The sequence below is a fragment of the Cannabis sativa genome, chromosome 2, assembly GCF_029168945.1.
Source record: "Cannabis sativa cultivar Pink pepper isolate KNU-18-1 chromosome 2, ASM2916894v1, whole genome shotgun sequence".
NCBI lineage: Eukaryota > Viridiplantae > Streptophyta > Magnoliopsida > Rosales > Cannabaceae > Cannabis > Cannabis sativa.
The window spans coordinates 60,092,247-60,118,309 of record NC_083602.1 but is presented as its reverse complement, the minus strand read 5'-3'; the positions used below and the strand labels follow the sequence as shown (position 1 = coordinate 60,118,309).

General features: G+C 34.6%; 4 protein-coding genes across 12 annotated transcripts; 2 read left to right on the top strand and 2 right to left on the bottom strand.

Annotated features, from left to right (window-relative positions):
- The first annotated feature begins 1,271 nt into the window (after window positions 1–1,271).
- LOC133035047 (uncharacterized) lies at window positions 1,272–5,058 on the top strand. Its single transcript, XM_061110695.1, has 2 exons — window positions 1,272–1,613; window positions 2,118–5,058. The coding sequence occupies exons 1-2, from the start codon at window positions 1,610–1,612 to the stop codon at window positions 4,496–4,498; spliced, it is 2,385 nt and encodes a 794-aa protein (XP_060966678.1). The 5' UTR covers window positions 1,272–1,609; the 3' UTR covers window positions 4,499–5,058.
- Window positions 5,059–5,194: 136 nt separating this feature from the next.
- LOC133034415 (uncharacterized) lies at window positions 5,195–6,967 on the bottom strand. Its single transcript, XM_061109497.1, has 3 exons — window positions 6,377–6,967; window positions 5,547–6,061; window positions 5,195–5,441 (listed from the first exon to the last, which is right to left on the bottom strand). The coding sequence occupies exons 1-3, from the start codon at window positions 6,965–6,967 to the stop codon at window positions 5,300–5,302; spliced, it is 1,248 nt and encodes a 415-aa protein (XP_060965480.1). The 3' UTR covers window positions 5,195–5,299.
- On the bottom strand, window positions 6,964–10,484 carry LOC133034414 (uncharacterized). The gene is made up of 2 exons (XM_061109495.1): window positions 7,750–10,484; window positions 6,964–7,338 (listed from the first exon to the last, which is right to left on the bottom strand). Exons 1-2 carry the CDS (start codon window positions 8,647–8,649, stop codon window positions 6,964–6,966), a joined length of 1,275 nt encoding a protein of 424 aa, XP_060965478.1. The 5' UTR covers window positions 8,650–10,484.
- A 9,535-nt stretch (window positions 10,485–20,019) lies between these two features.
- LOC115718760 (uncharacterized) lies at window positions 20,020–25,133 on the top strand. 9 transcript variants are annotated; one of them, XM_061110693.1, is made up of 5 exons: window positions 20,020–20,493; window positions 20,682–20,999; window positions 21,827–24,026; window positions 24,117–24,351; window positions 24,478–25,133. In XM_061110693.1, exons 3-5 carry the CDS (start codon window positions 21,892–21,894, stop codon window positions 24,766–24,768), a joined length of 2,661 nt encoding a protein of 886 aa, XP_060966676.1. In that variant the 5' UTR covers window positions 20,020–20,493; window positions 20,682–20,999; window positions 21,827–21,891; the 3' UTR covers window positions 24,769–25,133. The 9 variants fall into 9 exon arrangements, with proteins under 9 accessions (XP_060966676.1, XP_060966677.1, XP_030503448.2 ...); XM_061110694.1 differs by having other exon boundaries at window positions 20,682–21,013; XM_030647588.2 differs by lacking the exon at window positions 20,682–20,999 and having other exon boundaries at window positions 20,021–20,493.
- Window positions 25,134–26,063: the final 930 nt, after the last annotated feature.

Here is a 26,063-nt window from a genome sequence, read left to right as displayed (position 1 = left end):
AAATGTCACTATCATATAGGACAAAGGAAGTGTTTCTATGCAATAAAAAAAATATTGTATATGCTTAAAAAAAAATATATGTTTTTCCCAATTCGTATGTAGATACATATTTTTTTCTTTTTTTAGAAAAAAAAACTTCTCCTTAATTTAACTAACAAACTATACAAAATCAAAACTAACCTACATAAAATTCTAAACCTAAAAACATAACCTATCCCTTTCTCTCCCTCTCAATTACTCGCTCATTCATTCATGCAACCAATTCTTTGTTCAAAATATTTGTTAGTGTGTCTAAATAAAAACATCATAGATGAATCATTCTCTAATTTTGCTCCAGTATAATATCTTAGGTGACTATTCAATTAATGGTTATATTTTTATTGTAACCATCGTGATTATATTTTTCTTTGACCTACAATAGCAGGTAATCAATAAATAACCATTCTTTTTTTAAAAAAAATTAATTAATTATAATTAACTATTTTCTTTAAATAATTAATTAAATATTTAAGACCTCTTTTAGCAATTAATATTTATAAATAATTTTTTTTTATTTATATTCAAATCCATACTATAATTATTGTAACAATCAAGCCATTTAATTATAATATTTACAATAAAATTTTATTTTTTTACAAAAATTAAACTTCTTTTTACACAAATTAAAATTCTCTTCTTATAATAAATTTTTAAATAATATTTAATTATTTTGTTACAATTAGATGAACTAAGTATGAGGCCTCAAGCTTGTCAATTGATAACAAAATTTGTATATCTATTCTATATAAAATGTGGCTATATAACAGAATTTTTAGTTTATGAGAAATTATTGGGTGACTTTTTTTAAATAAAAAAAAATAACAAATTATTAGATGTTGCCACGTAAGGGTCAGCATCCATGTAGTTAGTTAAACCTAAATATAATTAATCTACCTAAAGTGTTGCAATTAATAATAAATTTGTTCATATTGTTTATTTTTTTATTAAAAATTATTTTCAAATAATTTAGGACGAATAATAATTTTTTTTAATTACTATTACAAAGTATAATAGTAATTTTTGTTTTTATTTAAATCACTATTATGCTTTCAAATTTCAATAATTATCACTACATTGAATATTATTAATTTTAAAATTATGATATTAAAAAAAACTAAAATAAAATTAACATACGTGACTTAACACGTAACATCTATTTAGTCTATTTATATATTGATATCATTTTAATTTTCTAACATCTCATTTTTTTTCTCCTTTTAAATTAAGGGAAATTTGACATTTTATGCTTAAAAATGTGTAATGGTGTTAAATTATACCATCATCCTAAGAATTTGGTAACTATGCCAATCTTTTAATGGTAACCCCAAAATGCCCTCTCCTCAAACCCAAAAAAATCAGCCCCTCCTTTCTCTCTCTTTCCCTCTCGTTTGATCTCTCTCTCTTTCTTCTCTCACTCTCTCTCTTCTCGCACTCTCTCTCTTTCACTTTGTCTCTCTTTCTCATTGCTCTCTCCGTTGCCGCCGACTGCCGCCGCCTGCCACCTCCACGTCTTGGCCGACTGCCACCTTGAAGATTCTCACCCTCAAAGTCCACCACACTCAACAAAGCAATGGGTAAGTATTTTTCTTAGTAAATAGTGTTGTTTTTTGTTGTATTGTATGGATCTGAACGTTGTTAGTTGTAATATGTGACTTTTGTGTCCTTGAAATGGAGGTAGAGTTTGTGGCTAACAGTCTGTGTTTTTCTGGGTTTTTTTTGGTTTTGGCGATTTTATGCGACATCATGCGATGTGTTGTGCGATGCCATGAGAAATCTGAGGTTAGGGATGACATGATTAATTTTGGCGACTTTGTACGATTATTGTACGATTGTATATGCGATATTAATGTTTGGCGATTTGTGTGCGATTTATATTGCGTCGTTATGCGATTTTGTTGATTTCCAGATATTGTGCGACTTTATGCGATTTCTTTCCTTTGTTGTGCGATTATTGTGCGACATCATAACTGGTTTATTTTATGCTAGCTTAAGGCGATGTTGTGCGATATTGTGCGATAGTGTGTGCGATATAGTATGGTATTTTTAAATGTAAGTTTGTTTGTTTTTCTTTGGGACAGATTCATCTGTATTTGTGCCTGTACTGTATGATGGCGTTTGGACTTTGGAGGGTTTCAACTGGGTATTTGATTCCTCAAAAAGTAAGACATTGATATTGGACATTGACTGTACACTGAAAAAGTTGCATGAAGTTTTGCATGAGGAGTTGGAGGTGGACCCCTTGGTGTTTGAATTGAAGTTAGAAGTTCTTTACATGTACATGAAAGGCACTAAGTTTCCACCTGAGGTTTTAGTGAAAGATAGTCAACTACGAGTGTTCTTGAGCATGAAGGCAAAAATGAGTGTGGACAACTTGTTGCCACTATTTGTGACTAAGGTGAAGAAGAATGTGAATTTGGAGCAGACTCCCCGAAATGTAACCCCTAGAAGTGTTGTTGGGACCTTTGTCCCAGAAACTGATCTGGGGGTTGGTTTGGACGAGCAAGTTGGCACTAATGTAGATGATGAGAGAGTGGGTATCGAGTTTCATCATTCAGATGAGTTCGATGCTCCCTTTTACAACAATGATCCTGTGGTTGATTTGGGTGTGGATGATGATGTGGCTGCTGATGTACCTCCCCTGAGGATGGAACTAACTCCAAGCAACCAAGTAGAGCGACAAAGAAGACCCCCCCGTAGTGAGAATCGCCAAACACCAGGAACTAGTAGCAGTCGGCCAGGTCCTTCTGATAGTGCTCCTGTATCTGAATTTGAAGTTTCTACTAAATTCAAACCTCTTGTGTGGACAAGGGAAGACATAGAGGAAAATAATGTGTATACAACATCTCTTAGTGGTACGCCTTCAGGGGAGATATATCTTGGCAAGTTGTACAAAAACAAGGAAGAATTGAAGAATGTAGTTGGTAGGTATGCACTGAAAAATAATTTTGAGTGGATGGTAAGTAAGTCTGGCACTGATGTGTTTTACGTTACTTGTAAGGATGAAAATTGTAAATGGAGATTAAGGGGGAAGAAGAAGGCACTTTGTGACATGTTTGAGGTTACTGTGTTTCACAACGAACACACATGTAACTTGGATTCTAGACATTCTGATCACCGGCAAGCAGCACCGTGGGTCATTGGTCACATTATTAAGAACAAGTACACATCAGATGGATCTAACTACAAGGCAAAAGACATACAGAGGGATATGTTTGATGAATATGGCATCAAGATGAGTTACGAGAAAGCTTGGAGATGTAGAGAGAAGGCAGTTATGTACAAGAGGGGTACTCCAGCAGAATCTTATACGAAATTATATGGTTACTTCTACATGCTGGAACAGAATAATCCAGGCACTATTACTGACATTGTCAGCGAGGATAACCGGTTCAAGTACTGTTTCTGGTCACTCGATGCTTGTAGGAAGGGATTTAAGTATTGTCGTCCTGTGATTAGTATCGACGGAACATTCTTGAAGACGAAGTATGGAGGAACACTGTTAGTTGCTGTTGCGTACGATGCAAACAACCAATTGTTTCCGGTAGCCTTTGCAATTGTTGACAGTGAGAATCATGACTCTTGGAAGTATTTCTTGCGAAAGTTGAAGGAAGCCATTGGTCCGGTTGAAAATCTTATGTTCATATCGGATAGGCATCAAAGCATTGAACATGCTGTTGATGTTGTTTTCCCAGAAGCATGCCACTGTGCATGCTTCAAGCATATTACTATGAATGTCAATCACAAGTTTAAGACTGATGTATGCAACAAGCAAATATGGCTTGCAGCTTACGCATGGAACAAGACGGAATGTGATAGGCATTTTGAGGTGCTGAAACAGATGGACCCTGCCATTGCTACATACGTCGAGCAAATAGGGTTTGAAAAGTGGGCTCGTCCTTATTGTCCAGGCGATCGGTACAACATAATGACAAGCAACGCTGCCGAAAGCTTCAACAAGGTGACAGAAGAATTCAGAAAATATCCAGTAACTATTTTGGTTGACTTCATCAGGTTCACACTTCAAAATTGGTTTGCTTCTCGTCTCGAAAAGGCTAGTAAGTGCGCTACTCCTTTGGCTACTACTTTTGAAAATGATTTAAAGGATCAACACAAAGATGGTATGTTCAGGAGTGTCCTTCGTAATGGTGCCCAATTGTTCAACGTTGGTACGAGTCCTCAAGGTGAGAGAGGTGGTGATGTGAACTTAGTGGAGAGAACATGCACTTGCGGACTTTTCCAAATGCTGAAAATCCCTTGTCCACATGCATGTGCCGCAACAGTTAGTCAGAATGTGAGCGTGTACACACTTTGCTCTCCATATTACACTAAAGAAACGTGGAAGAAAACCTACGATGCCACAATTAATATTGTTGGCGAGGAGGATGAGTGGGTACTACCGGAACATATCAAGAACATAAGAATCGGGGTACCAGTGGAGAAAACCAGTAGGTCGGCCTAGGAAGAGCAATGCAGGTAGAAGACCGACGAAGCGTCGACCTTCTAGTGGTCAGGTGGTAGTGGAACCTCGTCATTGTTCGCTATGTCACGGTTCAGGGCACAACAGAGCTACATGCAAAGCTCGAGTTTGAACCATTTCTCCAATTTTTAAATGAATATGTGTTGTATTGCTGGTTGTTGGATATTGTGCTTTTTTCTCCTAGATTAATAATTTTTTGGTTTGTTTACCCATTTTAGGCGACATTATGCGATTACTGTGCGATTTGTAACTGACAGGAGCTAGTTTGTAGTTTGTTTTGTATTTTTTGGCGATATCCTGCGATTATTGTGCGATTTTTGTGCGATGTTAACTGACAGGATCTTGACAGGATCTTGTTTTTTGGTTGCTCGTTTCTGTAGTGTCTGGCGATATTTTTGCGATTATGGTGCGATTTTTGTGCGATGTTAACTGACAGGATCCTGTTTTTGAGTTTGCTTTGGTTCTGTATTTTTGGCGACATTGTGCGATTATGGTGCGATTTTTCTGCGATGTGAACTAATCTAGATTTGTTAGTTTGTGTATTTTGGCGATATTATGCGCGATGAATGTGCGATTTTAATGCGATTCCTAGTGAAATAATTTATCAAGAAGTCATCTTCTCACAGGATTTATGAAAAATTTAAAAAAGAAATAAATTGATACAAGCAACAATTTAAATAGCTTTAAATTTACTTGTTATATATAAATTTGGTGAGATTATAATACAATTACAAAAGGGGAGTTTATGTGTACAAGATTAACATTGCAAAAACCTACAAAAAACTACCACGTTAAGTTCTGGTAAAATAGGTCCACACACCACCTATGTCTAAAGGTGAGCATGTTATCATCATGCACATGCTCCAACGACCGATCCAGCATCAAGTGCTCAATGTGCTCCATGGCATACATTCCACAATTGCCACTAAAAAAAAAAACTAAATATTAGCAACAATTAAGTTAAGTAATTCATAATGGAGTGCAAAATTAAATAAATTACTCAAAATATACAAAAGAAAAAGAGATTCACCTGCTGTTCGTTTGTGGTACAACCTCCGAGGTAGCTCGTCTATAATGGAGGGGTAGGAGCTGACTGAGATCGCCCAACTCCACCGGATGTACATAATTATTGTATTGGAAATAACCGCTATCTCGAATTAGATTTGCAAAGAGCTCGCTGTAAGGCTTCAAATATGACTCCATGGCTGCCTCAACGGTGGCACCGATATCAGAATCATATACAATGATCTCCCAGTTCTCGATATCCACCTCAACTGCCACCCAGTGGCGCTCTTTGGGAAGGTGCAACACAAAGTATATGTACTCCTGCTTCTCCCAACATGGCAAGTATCTGTGCGGTATCCCCTGCACGTAACTCATGACGCTCTCATCCCATTTCATCTTGCTCCTGTCACCCTCACACATATTCCAAAACATGGAAAAGAACTGTGGAGCAGATGTGTCCAAAACTACACCTTTTCGGGTGTAGACTTCTGGGTACAGGGTCCGTCTTCTTCTCAACAAGTGCGCCATGGCATCAATTTGCTGTGTTCCAAATGAAAACAGTTAGAAAGAAGTCGCATAAAAGTCCCACAACAAATCGCAGGAAATCGCACAGCAAATTACCAAAATTGTTTCAAAAAATCGCACAACAATCGCACAATAATCGCACAGTAATCGCGAACCATCATAAATCAGTTTATAATCGCAAGCACATCGCACATAAATCGCATAAAAGTCGCATAAACCAGATTATACATAGAGTGAGTATAAATCGCATATAAATCGCATGTAAGTCGCATATAAGTCGCACAAACAATAAAAAACACAATAAATTAATTCTGTTAAGAAATAACTTACATCATCTTCGAGCCATTCGTTCAGCACCATCAACTTCACGAACCACGATCTAGTGGCTTCGCCAGTGTGAACATCCCTAGGACGGCCATTGTCCCTAGCATAAGTGATCCACTTCTGGAAAAATTTTAACAGCCGGGCGTCCGCCGGTTTCAGGGTGTCTACTACCACGGGCCCATGTCGTTGTTTCTTCTTCCCAGCAGTGTAGTCATTCAAGAAAACCGGCTTGCGCTTTCGCCTAAGCCTACAGAACTCCACTCCATCTGGTGGCCCCTGCAACTCTTCCACATCCTGAGATCTCGCATCACCTGCCGAAATGACAATGGCGTTTGCAGGAGTAGAAGGAACGTCACATGCGTCAGGTTGCCAATCTTCTGGGTAGACATCATCATCATCATCATATGTCGGCGGTGATGGATGTACCGTCTGTAATGGCTCTGCCGTGTCTGATGGTGTGGGGTCTGATTGCTGTGCCGGCCCTGATGGTTGTGTCGGCTCCGAAGGCTGCTTCTGTAACAAACTTATCACGGTCGCAATTTGATCCATGATAAGATTCTTCATCTCTTTCTGACTTCTCTTGAAGTCAGCCTTCATCTCGCCCGCGCAGTCAGAATCGCAACTTGTTGCGCTTCTACCTTCTCCAACCTCTTAGCCAACAAGAGGTAGTTGGAGTCATTGGCTGGAGCAGAGCTTGGGGGCACAGTGGCAGGCGTTGGGGGCACGGTGGCAGATGTGGAGGCGTCTGGTGCTTCTTTGGGTGGGGATGGTGGAATAATTTTGGACTTTTTCACATAATCCGCCACCCGTTCGGCTTGGGTCTGGAATGCGGTCGAATCTTGCGCCCCGACTTGCGTTTCTTCGACCTCATCCAACCCCATTTCCACCGTGGGGACCTCACCCTCACAATTGCTCTTCCAATAGTCCACCTCCCAATTCCTAGGATACAGAATTTGAAGAACAACCATCTGGAAAAAAATATATATTAATTATCGCACAAAAATCGCACACACGTCGCATAAAATCGCAGAAAAGACCAGGTTTGTTTAAAACACAAAAAGCATATTAAACTCGCCCAAAAATCGCAACAAAGTCGCATAACATCGCAGAAAATAGCAGAATCCTATTCAGCATAGTGAAATCGCACAATAATCGCACGAAAATCGCATAAACTCGCAAAATAAAACAGTTGCAAATGAAATAGGTCTAACTCGCACAAAAATCGCATTGACATCGCATAAACTCGCTAAATGAAACAGAGGCAAATGAAAAACATGTTTAAATCGCACAAAAATCGCATTATAATCGCATAAAATCGTTGTAAAGCACAATTTAGCAAAAGAAATACCAAAACAACAAAGAAAGTCAGATTGGCATACCCTTTTCTCGAATAGGGTAGCGACATCAGGTTGCTTGACATCATGTTTCGTAACTGTGTTGGGGGTGCTCCAATTCAACATTCGAGGGAATCTAGTCCCTCTGCACTGCCCGTACTTCTTCCCCAAATCCTGCATCACCTCAAAGGCCCAGTATTGTAGCGCCGGTGCATATCCGTAGACATTGTACTTCGCCTCTGGTTGAGTAATTTTTTTCTCCTTCTTCCCTTTCTTCTTATCCTTAGTAGATTTATCAAGGTAGTTCTTCCTCAGGTCAGTCATACTTTTGGCTGTGGATGACAACAACTTCTGATATGAAAGAAGGCCCCACGGATATTCGAAGAACTTCTCCTCGTTTTCTACTAACTTCAGCATATCCGACCATATATAAACACCCTCAGCCCTAGATAGAAGCACTCCTTCAACAAATGCACACAGCCCCAGCTTGTACACGTCGTCGGCCACATCGCACGCCTCAAAAGCTAGCCAAAGGGTTTTGAAAGTGACCCGTTTGGCATTATTGAGGTAGTCCCGCAATATCCGATCAGACTCACATAGTGTATTCAATTCTTCAGTCGAGGGGCCACCGCTCATCTTCAGTCCCGTAATCAATCCAAACTCAGATCTTCCAAATCTGGCCTCGGTTTTACCCACGTAAAACCACACTTCATCATTCTTTACCTCACTCACTTTCATTTTCCTCAACAGTAGTTGATGCACAATCACCCCGGAGAATTTCAGTTCATTCGCATTCCAAAAAACTCCAAAAGGAGTTTCCTTCACCCTCTCGGTCAGGTTAAAGGCTTCAAACTTTGCTTTAATAGAAGCAAAGTACCCATTTCCTCGGTAAGTGATACGCCCAGGAAAATGCTCAGCCAAGGGGAGAATGAGTTCTGGAGCCATCTGCAAATACAAACAGGAAGATTATTAATCGCATAGAAATCGCATAGAAATCGCATAACAGCCAATGAATGACATACAACATCGCACAAACTCGCACATAAATCGCACATTAATCGCACACCAGAAATAATCCTGGTTGGCAACATATTTGAATATAAATCGCACACCATCGCACAAGGAATCGCTAAAAATCGCACAAATATAAAAATTGCAAACACAATAGCTATAAAATCGCACAAAGTCGCACAAGAAATCGACAAAAATCGCACAAAAGACGTTTCCACATTAAATGGTAATTAATGTGACATTTATTATCCCGCCTAACCAACTACTTGATTATGTCGCTAACATGTCGCACATAAATCGCGACATGTCGCGAAAATTGCCCAGATTGCTTTTTGCATGACAAACATGTGTACAATTGTGTAATTCAATTTTTACATTTATTATCCCACCTTCCCAACTACTAGTTTTCTCTATAAAAGCCAATTGTCTATCTCATAAGTTACACATATTTTCTTAATTTTTTTCCTCTTAAGATAATTCTCTTAGCAATGTCTACTAGAAGGAACAAGGGCAAATATCCGATTCTTACTCCTGAAGAGATCAAGCAGGAGCCTGATTGTGGGGAAATTACGCCTCAAATGCAAAAAGTGCTTGACGACATGAAACGTTTTGAAAATGAACGGCTTATGAACGAGTGGAGGTTTCTAAAACTTGAAAAAAAATTTAACAAAACAGGTGTATGGCCGGCTCCACCACCAGGGTTCCCCGAAGGCTGCCGTCGCTGCAAGTTAGGTTATTTAAATGGTAAACAGGTGAAGCCTGGATCTCTATGCAAATATTGCAAGGCTACACTTCGCTTTGAGTCGCAAATGTAATCGTTAAACGTCGCTAAATATCGACTTTTCACTGAATAAATAAAAGTTACATTAATGTCGCTATATGTCGCTAACTTAATCGTGAAACGTCGCTATTTTTTAATTTTTTCCAGAATTGATAAAAGTTCTTCCTACATGTCGCTTTGAAATCGCACATAATCGCACAGAAATCGCACAAAATAAAAAAAAACCCCAAAATCTATCTCCCTAAACTCAGTTTCTTCCCCAAACTCTAAAATTGATAAATTTAAACAAATACATTTCAGTTATATCACAGATGCACAATGTATATGATAAATTGCAAAAAAAAAAGTTAAGTTTAGCCCATACCTGGTTCGTGGATTGTGCTTGGGACGATTTCTCCTCGGAGTGGGTCTCGTGTGGGTCGTGTGGGTAACACTTGGAAATTTCTGATGTCAGTAAAATCGCACAATAAGTCGCAAATAAATCGCATAATGTCGCTAAAAATTCAAAACCTTGACCACATTCTATAAATCGCTCAAAATCGCACAACATCGCATAATATCGCTTAACATACCCAACACAGAAAGTCTACAACTTAATCGCACAAGATCGCACATAAATCGCACAAAGTCGCAAAAACACAAAAACACATGAACAGATCAATCAGCACGAAACCCATATTTTTCCTACATTTTTCTTGCACAATTTATCACAAAAACACATACTAACTCAAAATTAACCACATATTCATCCACAAATTAGGTCACACTTTAAAGATAAATTAAAATAAAAATTTGAAAAAAATACCTCTTTAATGCGATTGGGTTCGTGGGATTCGAGTGGGTGTAGTTGGTCGCTGGGATCGATTTGGTCGAGAGGGTCGGTGTTCGTTGTGTCGAGAGGGTCGTTGTTCGTTCGTGAGTTCGTTGGGTCGTCGTTCGTTCCGAGGGGTGGGTTCGTTGGGTCGTCCGTCGTTTGGGGGGTGGGTTCGTTGGGTCGTCGGAGGGGTGGGTTCGTTGGGTAGTCGGAGTCGTCGGAGGTTGGCGTCGATGGTCTGGTTCGAATGGAGGGGTGGGTGGGTTCGGGGTTTTGGGTTTGAATGGAAAGGGAAGGAAGAGAGAGAGAACGTTGATAGAGAGGAGGAGGGAAACTGAAAAGCTAGGGGTATTTTTGGAACCCAATTGAAAAATGAGCATATTTACCAAATGTGTAATTTTTTTGTTTAAAATAACACCATGTGTTATTTTTTAGCATGAAAGATCAAATTTCCCTAAATTAATTACATACATTCATTGCCTAGTTTATCATTAATGGTTAATTTATTCGGTAATTTAGTCTTATCTTCCTAGCTAGATGTTATTCTTACTAAATCTTTTACAGTTTGAAAGATTTGTCAAGTTTTCACTTGACCATAATTTACAAAAGTTTGAATTGATATTACTTTGAATTTATTTATTTATTTAAAGATTATTGAGTATTTTTCTTTCTCACATCATATGTCTAAACAAAATCTCTTCTAAACACAATGTAGTTGAACTATCACTCTTACATTATTTTCTTCATGCTTTATGTTAACTTTAAGATTAACTCAAATATATATTGAAATACATAATCTTATTATAAAGAGATTTTCTCAATATAGTGTACTTGATTTGATTAAAGATTTGCACCTTGGCAGAAAAGTTTGTTAGTTATTTTTTTAAATTACTACAAACTGACATATTCTGGGGTAAAATTTTTGTGAAGATGTGGTTGACTTTTTACAATTATATGCGTAAAGGCTTCAATTCTCAAAGAATTTCGCCAGACAACTCAAGACTCACATAAGTCTCAAAGGAGTTTGCCTAACAACAAACTATTCCCTTTACAATACTATGAGAACAGTCTAAAAAGAAAGTGACCACTTACTTTTTTATAGAGTTCAAATACTCTTTTGAATATTTGAAAATTATCTACCAACTCCATGGCTATCACAAAATATTTTATTGGATGTTTATGAACACAAATAAAAAGATCACACGACCAATTAGAACAAGCAATAAGTTACAGAATAACTCCAAAATAGAGTTGTTACTTGTTATGTACCTGATGACGACACATCGTCTGATGCACACTATAGGCGCTTTTGTAGATTCTAAAAAAGGAAAGAAGTCGCGAGCTACTTTAAATATTTAATTCTTCAACGAATGTAGCCATTTTTTTTTCTTAGAAAATCCTTCAACTTATTTTAATTTTTACTTTTAAAAAATTAAATAATTAAGTGTAATAATTTTAAATTAAGATTACAAGTATAATAAAATTTAAATTATGAAATTATATGTGTATAATTTTAAATTATAAAAAGTTTTGCTATAAAATTTTAAATAGTTTAAGTGAAAAAAAAAAAAATTGCTAAACAATCTATATATAGTAATAAATTGTAAAAATATTAATTAATAACTATAAGTAATTTAATTTTAAAATATAATTAATCTTAATTAAAGTTTTATAATAAAAAAATTATCAGGTTACTTTCAGGTTATAAAGTATTTATTATTTATTTTTATTTAATTTCTAAATCAATCACAATCATTTAATAGTAATCCAATGACTTAAAAAAATATAATCATTATGATTATAATAAAAATGTAACCATTGAAACCTCTTTCTTATCTATTTTCTCCTCCACTATTTATTTATTTGTACCCTTAAATAGTATATATACATATAGATTAATCGATTGCTTCATATTAGTCATTCTTTACTCAGTCACACGTATTCTTTCTTTAAAACAATGTGATTTATAGAAGGTAATATAATTATTAATTTATTTTTCTTTTTGTTTTCTAATATTATGATCTCATACAATATAATTTATAGAAAGTCTTTTCATTATTATTTATTATGTTTTTCTTTTAAGTTTTTAACATATTATTATTGCATAATATATATATTTATAGTGTTGTAGCAAATAATACAGATTTTTATGTTTCTTTTACAGGATTATTAATAATTTTTTTATTATATTATTAAGTAACTATTTATTATAATACTAAAAAAATTAAATTAGTCGCGCAAAGATTGACTAGATTGTCTAGTATATATATAAAGCTAAAGTATGAAGCAGTGATACGACACTCTAAAAATATTTTAAAGATATTTTTCTCTTCTCTCCTTAATTTTTTCATATTTTCTAATAAACAAATAAAAATTTAAAGAAAGATCAATATATATAAGAAAACCTGTTTTGGGATCCAGTCCACCGGTTGGGGTGGTTTTCAGGTGCCTCAAGTTTTGTGTTTTCTTGATATTTAGGTATTACCACGCTATTTATCGATAAAAAAACTTTTAGTTTTAAGTTTAAGTCCCCGAGAGTGATTTAGTGAGTCGCTTACCAGTTTTATGTAAATGTGACGTATGGCCCCTGATTGTCGAGAAGTTTTCCACACAGTTGATCGGCACACTTAATTATGGAAATGATGTAAGATTAGTATAATGATTATACATGCATACATGTTTAGTGTACATATTTTTATGATTGCCTATTAGATAACATATCAGTAAGAGCGGTATTGGTGTACATAGAGTTGCACTAGATACCGATAGATATATGTTGGGCAATTTAATAAGTATGGCTTGATGTTATCACATCAGTATGACTAGAGTGCATCAATACATAATGTTGTCAAGAACATTCTGTTAGGGTTTATTCTTTGAAAAGCCTATAAAGATATTTCTGATTATTAAATAAAGAGTTAAACATTTGATATGTGTATGAATATTAAATTGTTAATATTATTATTGAATGATTTATATTAAATATCATAAAATTCCTTATTCATATATGAGGTCGTGGCTTGTAGCTGTATAGAGAACTAAGACCACTTAGTTATGAATAAAATAGTTAGCAACATATGAAAGTTATAGAATCTTAAATCAATAGTTGCTAGTATGGTTCACTAATGTCCATTCTTCGGTGCAAGCAATCTCGACTTGGATTACGGATGTAGTATGACATCAAAGTGAAAGTATTGTATATTATAGAGATTATATATGAAAAAGACCGATATGAATAAAGTTATCTTTATTAACATGTCATTTATCATAAAGACCTAATTCATATCATAACGATGATCAATAGTAGATCGACCTAAATCTTGAGTTATCATGAACTCTTGTTCATGTTATTAGTTTCTTTGATTCACTCGTTGAAGTTTCTCAGAGAATATAATTCTTACAACTTTTATTTTAGGAATCTAATTATATGGATGGCTGGAAACATGATGTACAATTATAGAATCCTGACTTTCCTAACAGATCGAATGTTGGTTCCCTTTAAGTGTTAATTCTGGAACTGGATGTTATGCACAAATTCAAATGGGATCTTGAATTATATTTCCACTAGTGAATTAATGGTAGTAAAGGATAAAAAAGTAATTAAAAGGATAAAATAGTATTTTGACCAAAACAAATTATGAACAAACACATGGAGGGTCAATCATTGGAATTGATTATATTAATGGATACTACAGTTAAACTTAATAAATATAATTCTATAATCACTAAGAGTGCAATTTTATAATTATAGTGGAGTAATCATGAAATTAATAAACAATAGATTATTTAGTTGATGAGACTTAATAAATAATTAGTTTATTGAAGCTTAGAATTATAGGTCCATAATTCCCAAATCGCCACCTTAAAACACTGTCAAGGGTAAGAATAAAGAGTTGTATAAAGATGTTCAGAAAAATCTATTTTGAATTGAAAAAAAGGTAAATACTATTCTGAATCCTGTGTTTTGCAAAAGTTACCAATTAGACCTTCTATTTTGTTAAATGATAGAATAGACCCTGTATTTTCCAAAATAGTACAAATAGGACCCTGAACTGATTTTTTGTCAAAATAAAATTTAATAATAATCTGATCTAAAAGTGTTATGACAAAACTGTTTTACTTTTCTGTATCTGTTCGTGTTAGGAATTATCTTCAAGTTGGTTATATTAAAAAAAAAGTTGTCAAAAATTAAACTCGGAGTCCTATTTTACCATACAAGGTCCATTTTATCATTTAACAAAACAGAGGGTCCAATCGGTAACTTTTGCAAAACACAGGGTCCAAAATAGTATTTGCCCTTGAAAAATAATAATTATTTATTTTTGTAATGAATAAATAATTTATTCAAATTAATAAGATAGGGAAAAGACAAAAAATTGTTAAGACAAAATTTATCGAGACAAGATTTATCAGGACAAAAGACACCAACCATGCCCTAAAGACAATGGTAGGCGCCTATGCTTGTTCCTATCCCTATGGGATTTGCCTTTTTAGATTAATTAATTATTTTATTAATTCAATTAGGTAAATATCTAATTTGAAAAGTAGTTATATATTTGAAAGTTGTTGAAATATTCAATCAAGTGGTTGAGGGATTCCTTCATAAATATCAGTAATTGAATTCAATTATAGATATTTATTAATTTAAATAATTAAATAATAATTTAATTAAAAAGATTTAACTACTATAAATAGGAGTCTAATTTGAGAAATTAACTTCACTTTTTTGTTGCTATTTTTGAAATAGGGAGAGAAAAAGAAAGAAATAATTTTTCTCTTAGTTATTCTTGCTCATGTGTTAAGAACTCAACAAGAACAAAGGTTACACACTTTATCCTAATAGTCCACACTATTTCTTGTGTGTGGTGGATCGATTTGGAAGACACTAGTGTGAGTCCAATTGTAAATTTCTCATCAACTGGATTAAGGGATACAACATACGAGAAGTTTTGAGGATACCTAATAGGCTTCAAGAGGTATACTCTAAACTTATTATTATTTTTTTTGTTTTGATTTAATGTACACACATCTGGAGATCTATTGGGATATGGTATGATGTTAATCAGATAATACGAAACTCTTCTGCTGCGTACCTGATTTAGTACCATAAAATGTTGGAATTTATTTTACCAGGACCTAGATTTACTAACAAGTATGTTTTTAACATCCTAAATATGAACTTCTACAACGATATAAAATAAACACATAAAAGGTATGAGAAACCTTACATTGGTTGCAGCGGAATTAAATGACTCATTCCGCTCAGATCTCTAACCCTTGTATCCTTTCTATAGCAGAGTATAATCAAGATTTGAGCCCGATACTCCTTCAGTTGTTTGAATTCTTCACAGTCTTATACACTATGATTGAGGACTAACTTGCTATGGGTGGGCATGCACTCAATCACTAAGGCTCGTATTTTGATGGTGAAGAACACTAAAAATTTCAAAATAGTAGAGAGAAAAGAAGAAGAAGAAGTCTCAAAACACTAGTTGTCTGAGAGAATGAAAACTACGTTTAGAAGCATTAGTTGGATAATGAGAGTTTTTTTTTTCTTTTATATTAATTCACTTAGGGTTAGGATTGAATTATTTGGAATAAAAAATGATAAAATAATAGAAAAAATAGGACCCTATGGCCGGCCACATGTGGGCCCACCACTAGTTAAATTTTGGCCATTTTTCTCGATCATTTATCTATTTTTCACAAATACTACTTTTTACAATTTCAATCCTATAAATACCAATACTATTTATTTAATAATTAAAATTAATTATCAAATAAAATTATCATTTATATTATTTATTAATTAGACTCCATAAAGTCTCTTAATTAACAAATAAACCCTAAAATTTTATTTCTTCACAATCAAGCCATAACTTAGTGAAAATTCATAAACTAGGCATAATCTAATTTTAAAATTATAATTGATTAATTAAAATCAATTAACTGAGTCATACAAGTAATTTATCTCAACTAGTATGGTAAATTCTCTAACTTATTAATTTCTCCTTGCACCACTATAAATTTGGAATTGCACTCTCAATTATATAGAACGCTCAATATGTTCCGCGATATAGATACGCTATGAGATTATCCATTTGTTATTATCCTAATAATCCATGATCCTCTATAGATGATCTACATTGAGTAAAGGACTAATTTACCTTTACACCCTTTAATGTATTTTATCTTTAAAACACTTAGCTACCTATAAATGATATTCCAGTGAACTAATATAATCCCTAAAATGAGTACTCAACCATTTATCTATGTTAAGCCAAGCTCGAAGGAAATCATCGTTTGACTTCTATATCCGGATAAAAGCTATAGATTTTGTATCTAATGATTAGCGCTCCCACTCAATTGAACTACCATGTCCTTAACCTATATGTCATGAGAAGTTTTATTTGGTCGACTTTAATGAACAGATTTAAGAACACAAATAATGCAACTCAACTAGAACCTAACCATCTCAGGATTGAGATTATTTGATCTAAGATCAACTAGGTGATATTGAATTGAATAAATATTACGGTAAGTTTATCATATCTGATTCAAGTTTAATATCAGTCCCTTCTGATGCATACTCCATACATCCAACCCAAGCTTACTTTAACCAATACTCTGGAAAGGACATAACACTTATGCAAGGTGCAAGTAAACTACATTGTAGATTATCCTATCAGTTAAACCCTGTGTACTGATAAATCATAGGAATACATTTAATCACACAATCTTGATTACTTTCTACTGTGTTGATAACACAATAAACAAGAATATTAATGTGATAAGGATTTGGATGAATTTATAAATCAAATAAATAAATAAATGATCACATGAACCAAATAACACACTAAATAAGTAATGAAAATAAATCTGTTTCTTTATTGATAATTCAATAGAAAAGATTAACATTGAAATAGAGTTTTATTTAGGGCACAAAGCCCAACATAAAAACCAACACATTCCTAACCTAGTTTAGACTTGTTAGTAGGTGTATGGATGCCTAGTTACATGTCGGTTATATGTTTATGTTTTATACTTTTCTTACTGAGTCTGTTGACTAATAGATATATGTTTCATGTGCAGGTAAAGGCTAGGGCTAAATAATTGTGAGTATTGGGGCTCAATGAAGATTGTGCATATTTGGATGATTAGACTTGGAGTGTTTAGATCTTCGGGACAACACGAGCTTAGTTTCATTAGTAGCTACCAACACTTTTGTTATGTTTAAATTTAAAGAATAGATTTTGGGATCCCGGGTTCAGTAAAAAGTTTACATTTTTTATGTTTATTTATGAAAATATTTTATTATTATAAAGTTTCAATTAAACACGATTTTATAATAAACACTTTGATTAGTAAAGGTCATCATAGTAATTAAAGAAAAGCACGGTAGTGCACCTAAACTAGTAGGGTGTTACATGTTGATTTGGTTACAGTCAGAATAAGCGTTCATGAATGTGAGGAGTTCACTGCCTGCTATAGCGTCCACCAGTTGATTGATTTGGGGAAGCAGAAAATAATCTTTGGGGAATCCACTTTCCATTTGGTTTGGGCACCAAAATAAGGTTGGATACCCACACCGAGTAAAAAGCTTCCTTAATGAAATTGTTTTCCCATTATCTCTCGACTTCTTCCTTGAGAGCCTTGGAGCACTCTTTGTCAAGGAGTCTACATTTCTGTTGTACAAGCTTGAATTTTTTTTATCGATGTTGAGGACATGACAGATAACTTTGGGGTTGATCCCAATCATGTTCTCATGCGACCAAGTGAAAATGTCTTAATTTTTCTTGAGGCAAGCCACAAGAAATGCACTTAAGGCCTTTGTTAGGTTCGTACCAATCTTGACAACCTTGGTCGAGTTCGTCGTAGTGAAGGAAATTTCCTTGAGTTCCTCAATCGAACCTACTCCCGAGTCAATATCCCCAAAATGAGGGTCAATATTGTCCCCGTCTTCGGCACACCTTCAAGTAGCCTTGATTGCGGTTACCATTCATTAACCCATGATAAGCTTTTCTGATGTAAATTAATTTAACATTTGGGATAAAAAAAAATGGATTATTTCACAAATACACAAAAACAAAAAAAAAATTACAAAAATACAGTTATACAGAATTTTAATCATTTTTACGATTATTATGATTTTATTTACAGAAAATACGGTCTTTTGATATATTTTTATGATCTACTCTTGTTAATTTGTTGTTATTTTTTGTTGTTGTTTACTTAGATGTTATTCTCCTGTTACTTTTATGTATTTTTTTTTGTAGTTTTCATATTGTTTTTATAGAGTACCGTAAAAATGTAAAAAAAAGTCTTTCAGTGTAAAACTATAATTTTTTTTTACAAAAAATAGTATTTTATATAAGAACATTATTATTGGACACCAATGATGCCCAACACTTTCTATAGATGGCATCTCACAATTAGTTAACGATATTTTCTAAAAATTATTTTTTTTAAGTTATATGAGATCCCATACTTATTTACACTAATAATAGTATCACACTTAATTACACCAACATCAATATAATAGGGAAGCTAGAGTACCTTTTAACAAATTTCTTTATAAAATTATTCCTAAAAAAATCATATGCGATTGGTTGCATCGGCTGCTCTTTCATAAATACCCATAGGCTCCATTGATCCAACACAACCTAGTAATGATGTGTAGGCCCATAGCCATACAGGGCAAACCCTTTTCGTTTTGTAATATGCCCCATTAACCCCAAATATATAATGCTTTTTTTTTCATCTTTAGTCTATCTTTACCATTCTTTTTTGAGCTAGAAAGTACTTACTTTTTTATCTTAGCCACGCTCTGCATCCATAGTATATTTTATTACTCAGTATATTCATTGTCCCTTTTTCTTTATCATCATTCTTTATTTCAGTGTTCATCTAAGAAGAAAACACTAAAATATATTATTTTTATTTATTTAATTTATTAGTTGCATTCTTTTCCTCTCATAATTTTAATACTACACATATGTCTTTTTCTCTTATTGATCAAGGCAATTGAAGACAAATTAGTAGTCGTTTTTGGAATAGGACCAAATGAAGCTATAACATACTAAACTGTCAATTACATGGTGGGAGGTCATATAAAATATATACACTGATTTATATGTCTCCTTGTTTGGTGTGTTTGTTTTCCTTCTTTTGTTTGAAATTCAGATTCTTGCATAAAGCCCTCAAAGCAAAAGACAAGTAAGAATTAATGACTGCTTTTGTTGGAGAAAAAATGTCACATGTTAATGTGGTTAAATTTCATTGGTAAATTCTACTAATAACATTACTCACTTAACACTATAATATTTTTCCTGTAATTGACAACTTGTTCAAAAAATAACAATATTACTCAAAAAGTAGGTAGTAATTTTTTTTTTTAAAATTATTATTGTGGTTATTATCAAGGAAAAAAGTATTATTATTATATTATATGAAGCTCAATAATGGAATACTTTATAAAAAAAATTCTGTTTGTCATTTTTTTTAGTATATACATAGTAGAATACAACAAATGAATTAGAAGCAACATATTTTATTCCAATTTAAGGTATAGAGTGTACACAACACAGTATATTTATTCATATATTTGGGGTGGATTATATAGAATTTGTCAAAATGATAAATACAAATATTGTATGTAGACTGTAGAGTTACTATTGGTGATATAAAAGAGATGGCCCCCAACGATCACGTAGAAAATAATAAAAAAGAAAAAGAGATACTGTCCAACCCTTTACGATGTGACCACATGATTATTCGGCCTCACTTTTTAGCCGTCCGATGAAAACGATTGCTCTTTCTCTCTCCCTGACTGTACGTACTGCACAAAACAAAATCAATGACTCACTCAATGAACTCTACCCAGAAAAAGAGAAATTAACGCAATCTCTCTCTCTCTCTCTCTCTCTCTCTCAATTGCTCTTGTGAATCTTTGAGTGAAATTTTGTTACAGGCTTCGGAGTTTGGGGAAGAAAGAGACCGAGGCATTGGGATTACGGAGATAGTTATTGCTCTCTGCTTTGCTTGATCTCTCTACTGTTCATTTTTTTTCTTTCTTTTTTACTCGAGCTTTATTACAGCTCCACCGACACTAGATGCTTTGTCTTCGAGGTCGCTATGGTTTTCCGTTGATGGCTAATCATCTGCATTTTCAGAGTTGACTCTGGTATGTGGTGCTTTTCCTTTGTGTTTTTTTTCTTTTCTTTTAGTCTTTCGTGTTTGGTTGGCATGAAAGTTCTGTTAACACGAGTTTTACGTGATTCTCTTATTCTAGTTTTGGATTTTGTTTTTGCATTGTTGGTTGCTTCTTTATTTTTCTGAAATTGTGTATTTAAACTAAAATTGGAGTTACAGAAGGCTACGAGAGGAGAGGAATCTCATCTTCTTCATACTTTCGATGGAGAGACGCTGTTTGGGTGCTTAGGAAGTGCTTCTTTCAGGGGCTTTACTTTTGTTATTTTCTTTTTACTGTAATTTTTCTCCCAATACCAAACGGCATTACAGTTTTGAAATTTTGAAAAACGAATGCGCTCTGGTTTTGGAAAGCTGGCAATCTTTGTTTCTTCCGTTAGCTTCGGCAACAGAGAGGATAGTACTGCTTAGGATGGGTCGTTTTACCTTATCTTGCGTTTTGAAAATGGCCTTTCATGGACCACTAGACGATTGCTTTCTGTAAGCCTCTTCTGGTATTAGTCTTTTGTCCATATACCACTCAATTGTCTTTTTGTGTTAAGTTTCTGATTTGGATTTGTGCAAATTTAAATTTGTTGTAGTTTCTTTGGTTTTTCTCGTGAGGTAGTTTACTGCTGTTGATTAACTTGCTTATTGCTTATTGGTTACGAACTTAGGAAGGTGAAATGTAAATTTTGTAAAGCATGGAACAACCCTTTCTGCTAAATTTGTCCATTTGTGTACTATTGTGTATCTTTAAAGTTTAAACACTGACCCTTGACTTCTTCTATTGTTAATTCCTCCTTAAGGAACGGGGCAATACCAGTTATCGTTTTCCTTTTTCCCTTGGTTAGTGAGAAAAATTATAATGATGGGATTCTTTGGTGAAAAACTTAGCCTTAAGATGCTGAGTTATTTTTTCAACTTTTATTTCTCTATCCCTTAAATGTTTGCTAGATGCTCCGAAGTACCTGGGACTCATTCTAGGTCACCTGTTGTTGTTGTCTGAGAAATCCTTTTTGCTAGCAAATAAAAATACAAGTATATCCGTTGGCATTATGGTACTTGCTATGATGAATTTAGGAAAAGAAAATTAAAAAATTTGGGTCATCATACTTCTTAAAATGAGAATTTTGCATTTTATGAGTTATTATATGGATAAATGTTAATTTTATCTTTGGCTGCTTAAAGAACCAGACTGGTTATTCTGGCAACTTTTTATATTTATATATATAATTTCAACTCTTTGTAGAGATTTAATCCCCCTTATTTCTTCACTTTCCCCTGAATATATATATTTTTTAAAATGTCTTTGTAATAACGTGCAGTTGAGAAAAATAGTCCAACATTCTTTGGCAAGCAGACACCAGATACCAGTATACTGCAGATACATATGGAGTATGTGGAGTCCATGAAAGCCCTGGAGCAGCTTTCAAAACCCAGAAGGAGTTCGGGAAAGGAACAATCCTTAGGAACTTCAGGGAATGTCCTTCCTAGGAAGAGCCAAACTATGAAGCTAGAAGACAAGTTAAACTTAGAAAAGTCTAGTTGCTCATATGCTGATCTCCATCACGAAATTACAAAGAATGTAAGAGACCCTCAAAAGAAGCAGATAGATGGGAAAAATATTGATGACGACGAGCTTGTTAAATACATGTCGAAATTGCCAAGTTATCTGCAAAGAGGAAAAACTGTACAGGAGAAAGCTTTAAATGTGGGGGTTCTTGACTGGGGTCTTCTAGAAAGATGGCAAAACGGCCATAAACAGATGCCATACAGAAATAGCAGATATTCGCCATCCAGTAGTAACACATCCTCCTCTTTTTCTACAGATGGATCTCCTACCTATTCTACTAGGGGTCACAGTTGCTCTCCTTCTCGCCAAAGAACTAGCCGGCCTTCCCTACAAGCTCATCCGATGGAAGGGCCATCCCAAGTTAAATCCCGCGGAGCAAGTGTTGGAACATTTGAACCTGTGGAGACTGCACACAGTGGTACCGTGACGATAAGTGAAAAATTCATTGTCCCAACTCCAGCTCTCTGCAAAAAGCATCTAGATACCAAGCTGGAGCAAAGCAAAAAGGGTGAGTTAAAGCTAAAGAGGGAGATAGATCCAGTAAGCAGAAATGTGAACAATGATAACAACTCTGACATGGAATCACAGACAAGAAAGACTCAAGGTGTTGAGTGTTTAAACAATGAGAAGATTCAAAAACCAAATTCAAAGAATTTTGAAAATACCCCTAAAGGATGTAAAACAATTGTTCTCATTCTGCCTAAAAGTCTCCCAGAAAACAGTCACTCTGGAGAACCGCCAAATTCTAATTCCACAGTTTTTGCTGGACCAAAATTAGAAGGATGTAAGAAGGCATCCCTGGCAGAGGTAAATTCTGATATTCCACAATTGGGCCCACTTCCTTCGGGAAATGGCATTAAAGAGTCTCAGGTAGAATATTTGAGTACTTCAGATTCAGGTGCAGTGAAAATGAGCTGTTCATCTGGCTCATCTTACTCCACATTAGTGTCACCTAAAGTGGGATTGAATCCGCCCAGAAGCAGTAATTTGACAGCCAAAAGATCAGTTGTAGTACCCACATGTTCAACTTCAGTTGAGCATGCCAAAGCATCAGAAAAGAGCTCAAACAAAGTAAGGGCCGAAAAAGTTCGGAGCACTTCACCATTTTATCGTTTTACCATTACAGGTAAGATGAGTAAAAGTTCCAGTTTGAAAGACGATTTAAATGCAAGTGACCAGGGCTCAACAAATGTTTCTACAAAATCTGTGACCCGAAATTCTCTGTCATCTGCTGATAATGATTCAACCAGTGGAAAGTGTAATGCAACTAGCCGGAAGTCAAGTCCTCTGAGGCGGTTTCTTGACCCTCTGCTGAAGCCAAAGGCAGAAAACTGCCATCAATCTGTGGAACCATTAAAGAGGGGTTCGGTACCAACAGACAGGCCTTGCAAATCAGCTGATGGGCGGCATGTTTCGATGGCTTTGCGGCCAGGGAAAGTAAAGTTGGACATGGCTGGTTGTAAGACAGTTAATGTCAATGAATTAGCTCAGGGCAAGAAGCCTGGACCAACAGTTCATGCTCTTTTGCGTGTTGCAGTTAAGAATGGTCTGCCTCTTTTCACATTTGCAGTTGATAAGGAGAGCAACATCCTTGCAGCCACAGTAAAGAAGTTAAATGCGACAAAAAATGATGGATGCAGCTTCATCTATACATTCCTCACCATTCAAGACATGAAGAAAAAAAATGGAAGTTGGATTGGTCAAGGTAGTAAAGGCAAAAGTCATGATTACACCTCTAATGTTGTGGCCCAAATGAAGGTTTCTGACTCTAGGTTTTCCAATTTGAGTACACAGAATAAATTCAAGATAAGGGAGTTTGTATTGTTCTCTGTGGATTTGAAACAGTCAGATAATCAGAGCTCAGACTTCCAGCCAAATAATGAACTTGCAGCTATAGTTGTCAAAATTGCCAAAAAGGCCAATAATCCAATCTCCGTGAAAGAAGGGCCTGGGTATGCATCTCAGTCTGATTTGGAGTCTTTGTTGGAGCATAGATCTCATTCTAATTCTTTGGATGATGTTCATTGTCATTCTTTCTTCAGTAGTCAAGACTTTGTCAGCACAACAGTCATACTTCCAAGCGCTATTCACAGTCTACCAAGTAAAGGAGGACCGTCGTCGTTAGTTGAACGTTGGAGTTCAGGTGGATCATGTGACTGTGGGGGTTGGGATATGGGTTGCAAACTTAGGATCCTTGCAAACCAGAATAAAGTGCATAAGAAATTAAGTGTATCTAAAGGTTGCCCTGTCACAGAAAGATTAGAGCTTTTCCCGCAGGTACTAGTTTTTCACTTGAAATCTTTAGAATGGTTAAATTTTCTACTGGAGCCCTTAGTGTATAAAACGTATATGCATATAAAAATTTTCCTCCTGATGTTACTTTTGGTTTTCATCTGTCTACAGGAACGAGGGCAAGAAAACCAGCTGTTTTTCAGTTTGTCTCCATTCAAAGAAGGGGCCTATTCAGTTGAGTTCAATTCTTCACTATCAATTTTACAAGCGTTCTCCATTTGTGTAGCAGCCTTAGAGAGTAGGAAACTATGTGAGCGTTTAGATCCAAGTAACTCGAGTGAAGAAAAAACATGCGGGGAACCCATATTAGTGGAAAATGCTGGAACAAGTGCTGGCAGCGTAATTGAAGCAGAGGTTCCAAGTTACATATATCCACCACTTTCTCCAGTTGGTCGCGTCTAGATTTTCTTGCAAAGTACATAATGATCACTTTTGTGCCGTCGGGTATTGTTCATAGTCTACAGCCAGTGCTTTTGAACCCTGTCGGTCAGTTGGCAATTGATCCTCAGATTATAGAGTTCCTCATATGGTGGTTTAGACATGTATCACCCTAGTAGGAAATAGGCAAATAACAAATGTACCTATTATATCGTTAGAGAAACTCCCTTAATCAAATTAAGTGTGCATATATTGAGTGAAATGCAGCCCTTTTAGCTACTCACTGAATCTTTAATGAGTTCTATTCTATTAGTATTATTTGTCTATTTTGGATCATAGTGGGACTGCCCTTGTATGATTCTTCTTAGACAAAGTTTTGCATGTTCAAATTTTAATCTCTATGCTTCATCCATCAAAGCAGACTTGGTAAAATCTAAAAGGGAAGATTTTCTTCTCCTCTTGTTGAAATATGAGATTCATCTATAGCTTGTAAAGAGTAATGTTACCAAACTGGATTTCGTGGCTGGACAGGTAAGTAATGGAAGTTTGCTTCAACTCGAATGAAATACAGACTTGGGGTGGAAGTATTAAGAGAAGTGAAACTGAGGATTCCAGTCAGATAAGAGTTAGTTGACTTTGTGGGATTAGCTTTCTTTTTTCATCATCACATTAAAGTACCCTTTTCACACAACTTTATTTTCATTTTTATATAAAAGAAAAAGAAAATGATGAAGCATGGAGCTTGCCTATTGGCCAAAACTCAACTCAAAAATATTGCAAACCTTATCATAAGCGGTGTATTTTTTTTTTTTTTTCTAATAAGCGGGAATCTGAAAATGCAATTAGAGCTGTTTATTCGATTCAATTCGTATTTTCTTTTTATCAAATATTATTCAATTCGCAGTAAATGTGGATTTTATATTTTAGATTCAATTTGATCTTAGTAAAATCAATTCAATAATCGTTTAAAATTATTTTAAATCGGTTATTTTTTTAATAATAAATTATTTAAAATTTTATTAAAATGGAAAAAAAAAACTTATTTTTTTAACTCCAATAATCATTTCTTTCCATTTTTATTTACATACAAATCAAGTTAATATATGTATGTTAGTATGTATGTACTTATCTTAGATAAAAATAAAACAATTATTACAATATATATTTAGTTTTACACTAGAATATATATGTATTTATTATTAAAATAAATAAGCTAGTATATATATTTATTTAAATTTATGTGTATGTGTCTATGTGAATAAAAATAATTTTTCTCCGGTCTTTCATTATAAAAAAAAAATGTATCAACTCAATATCTT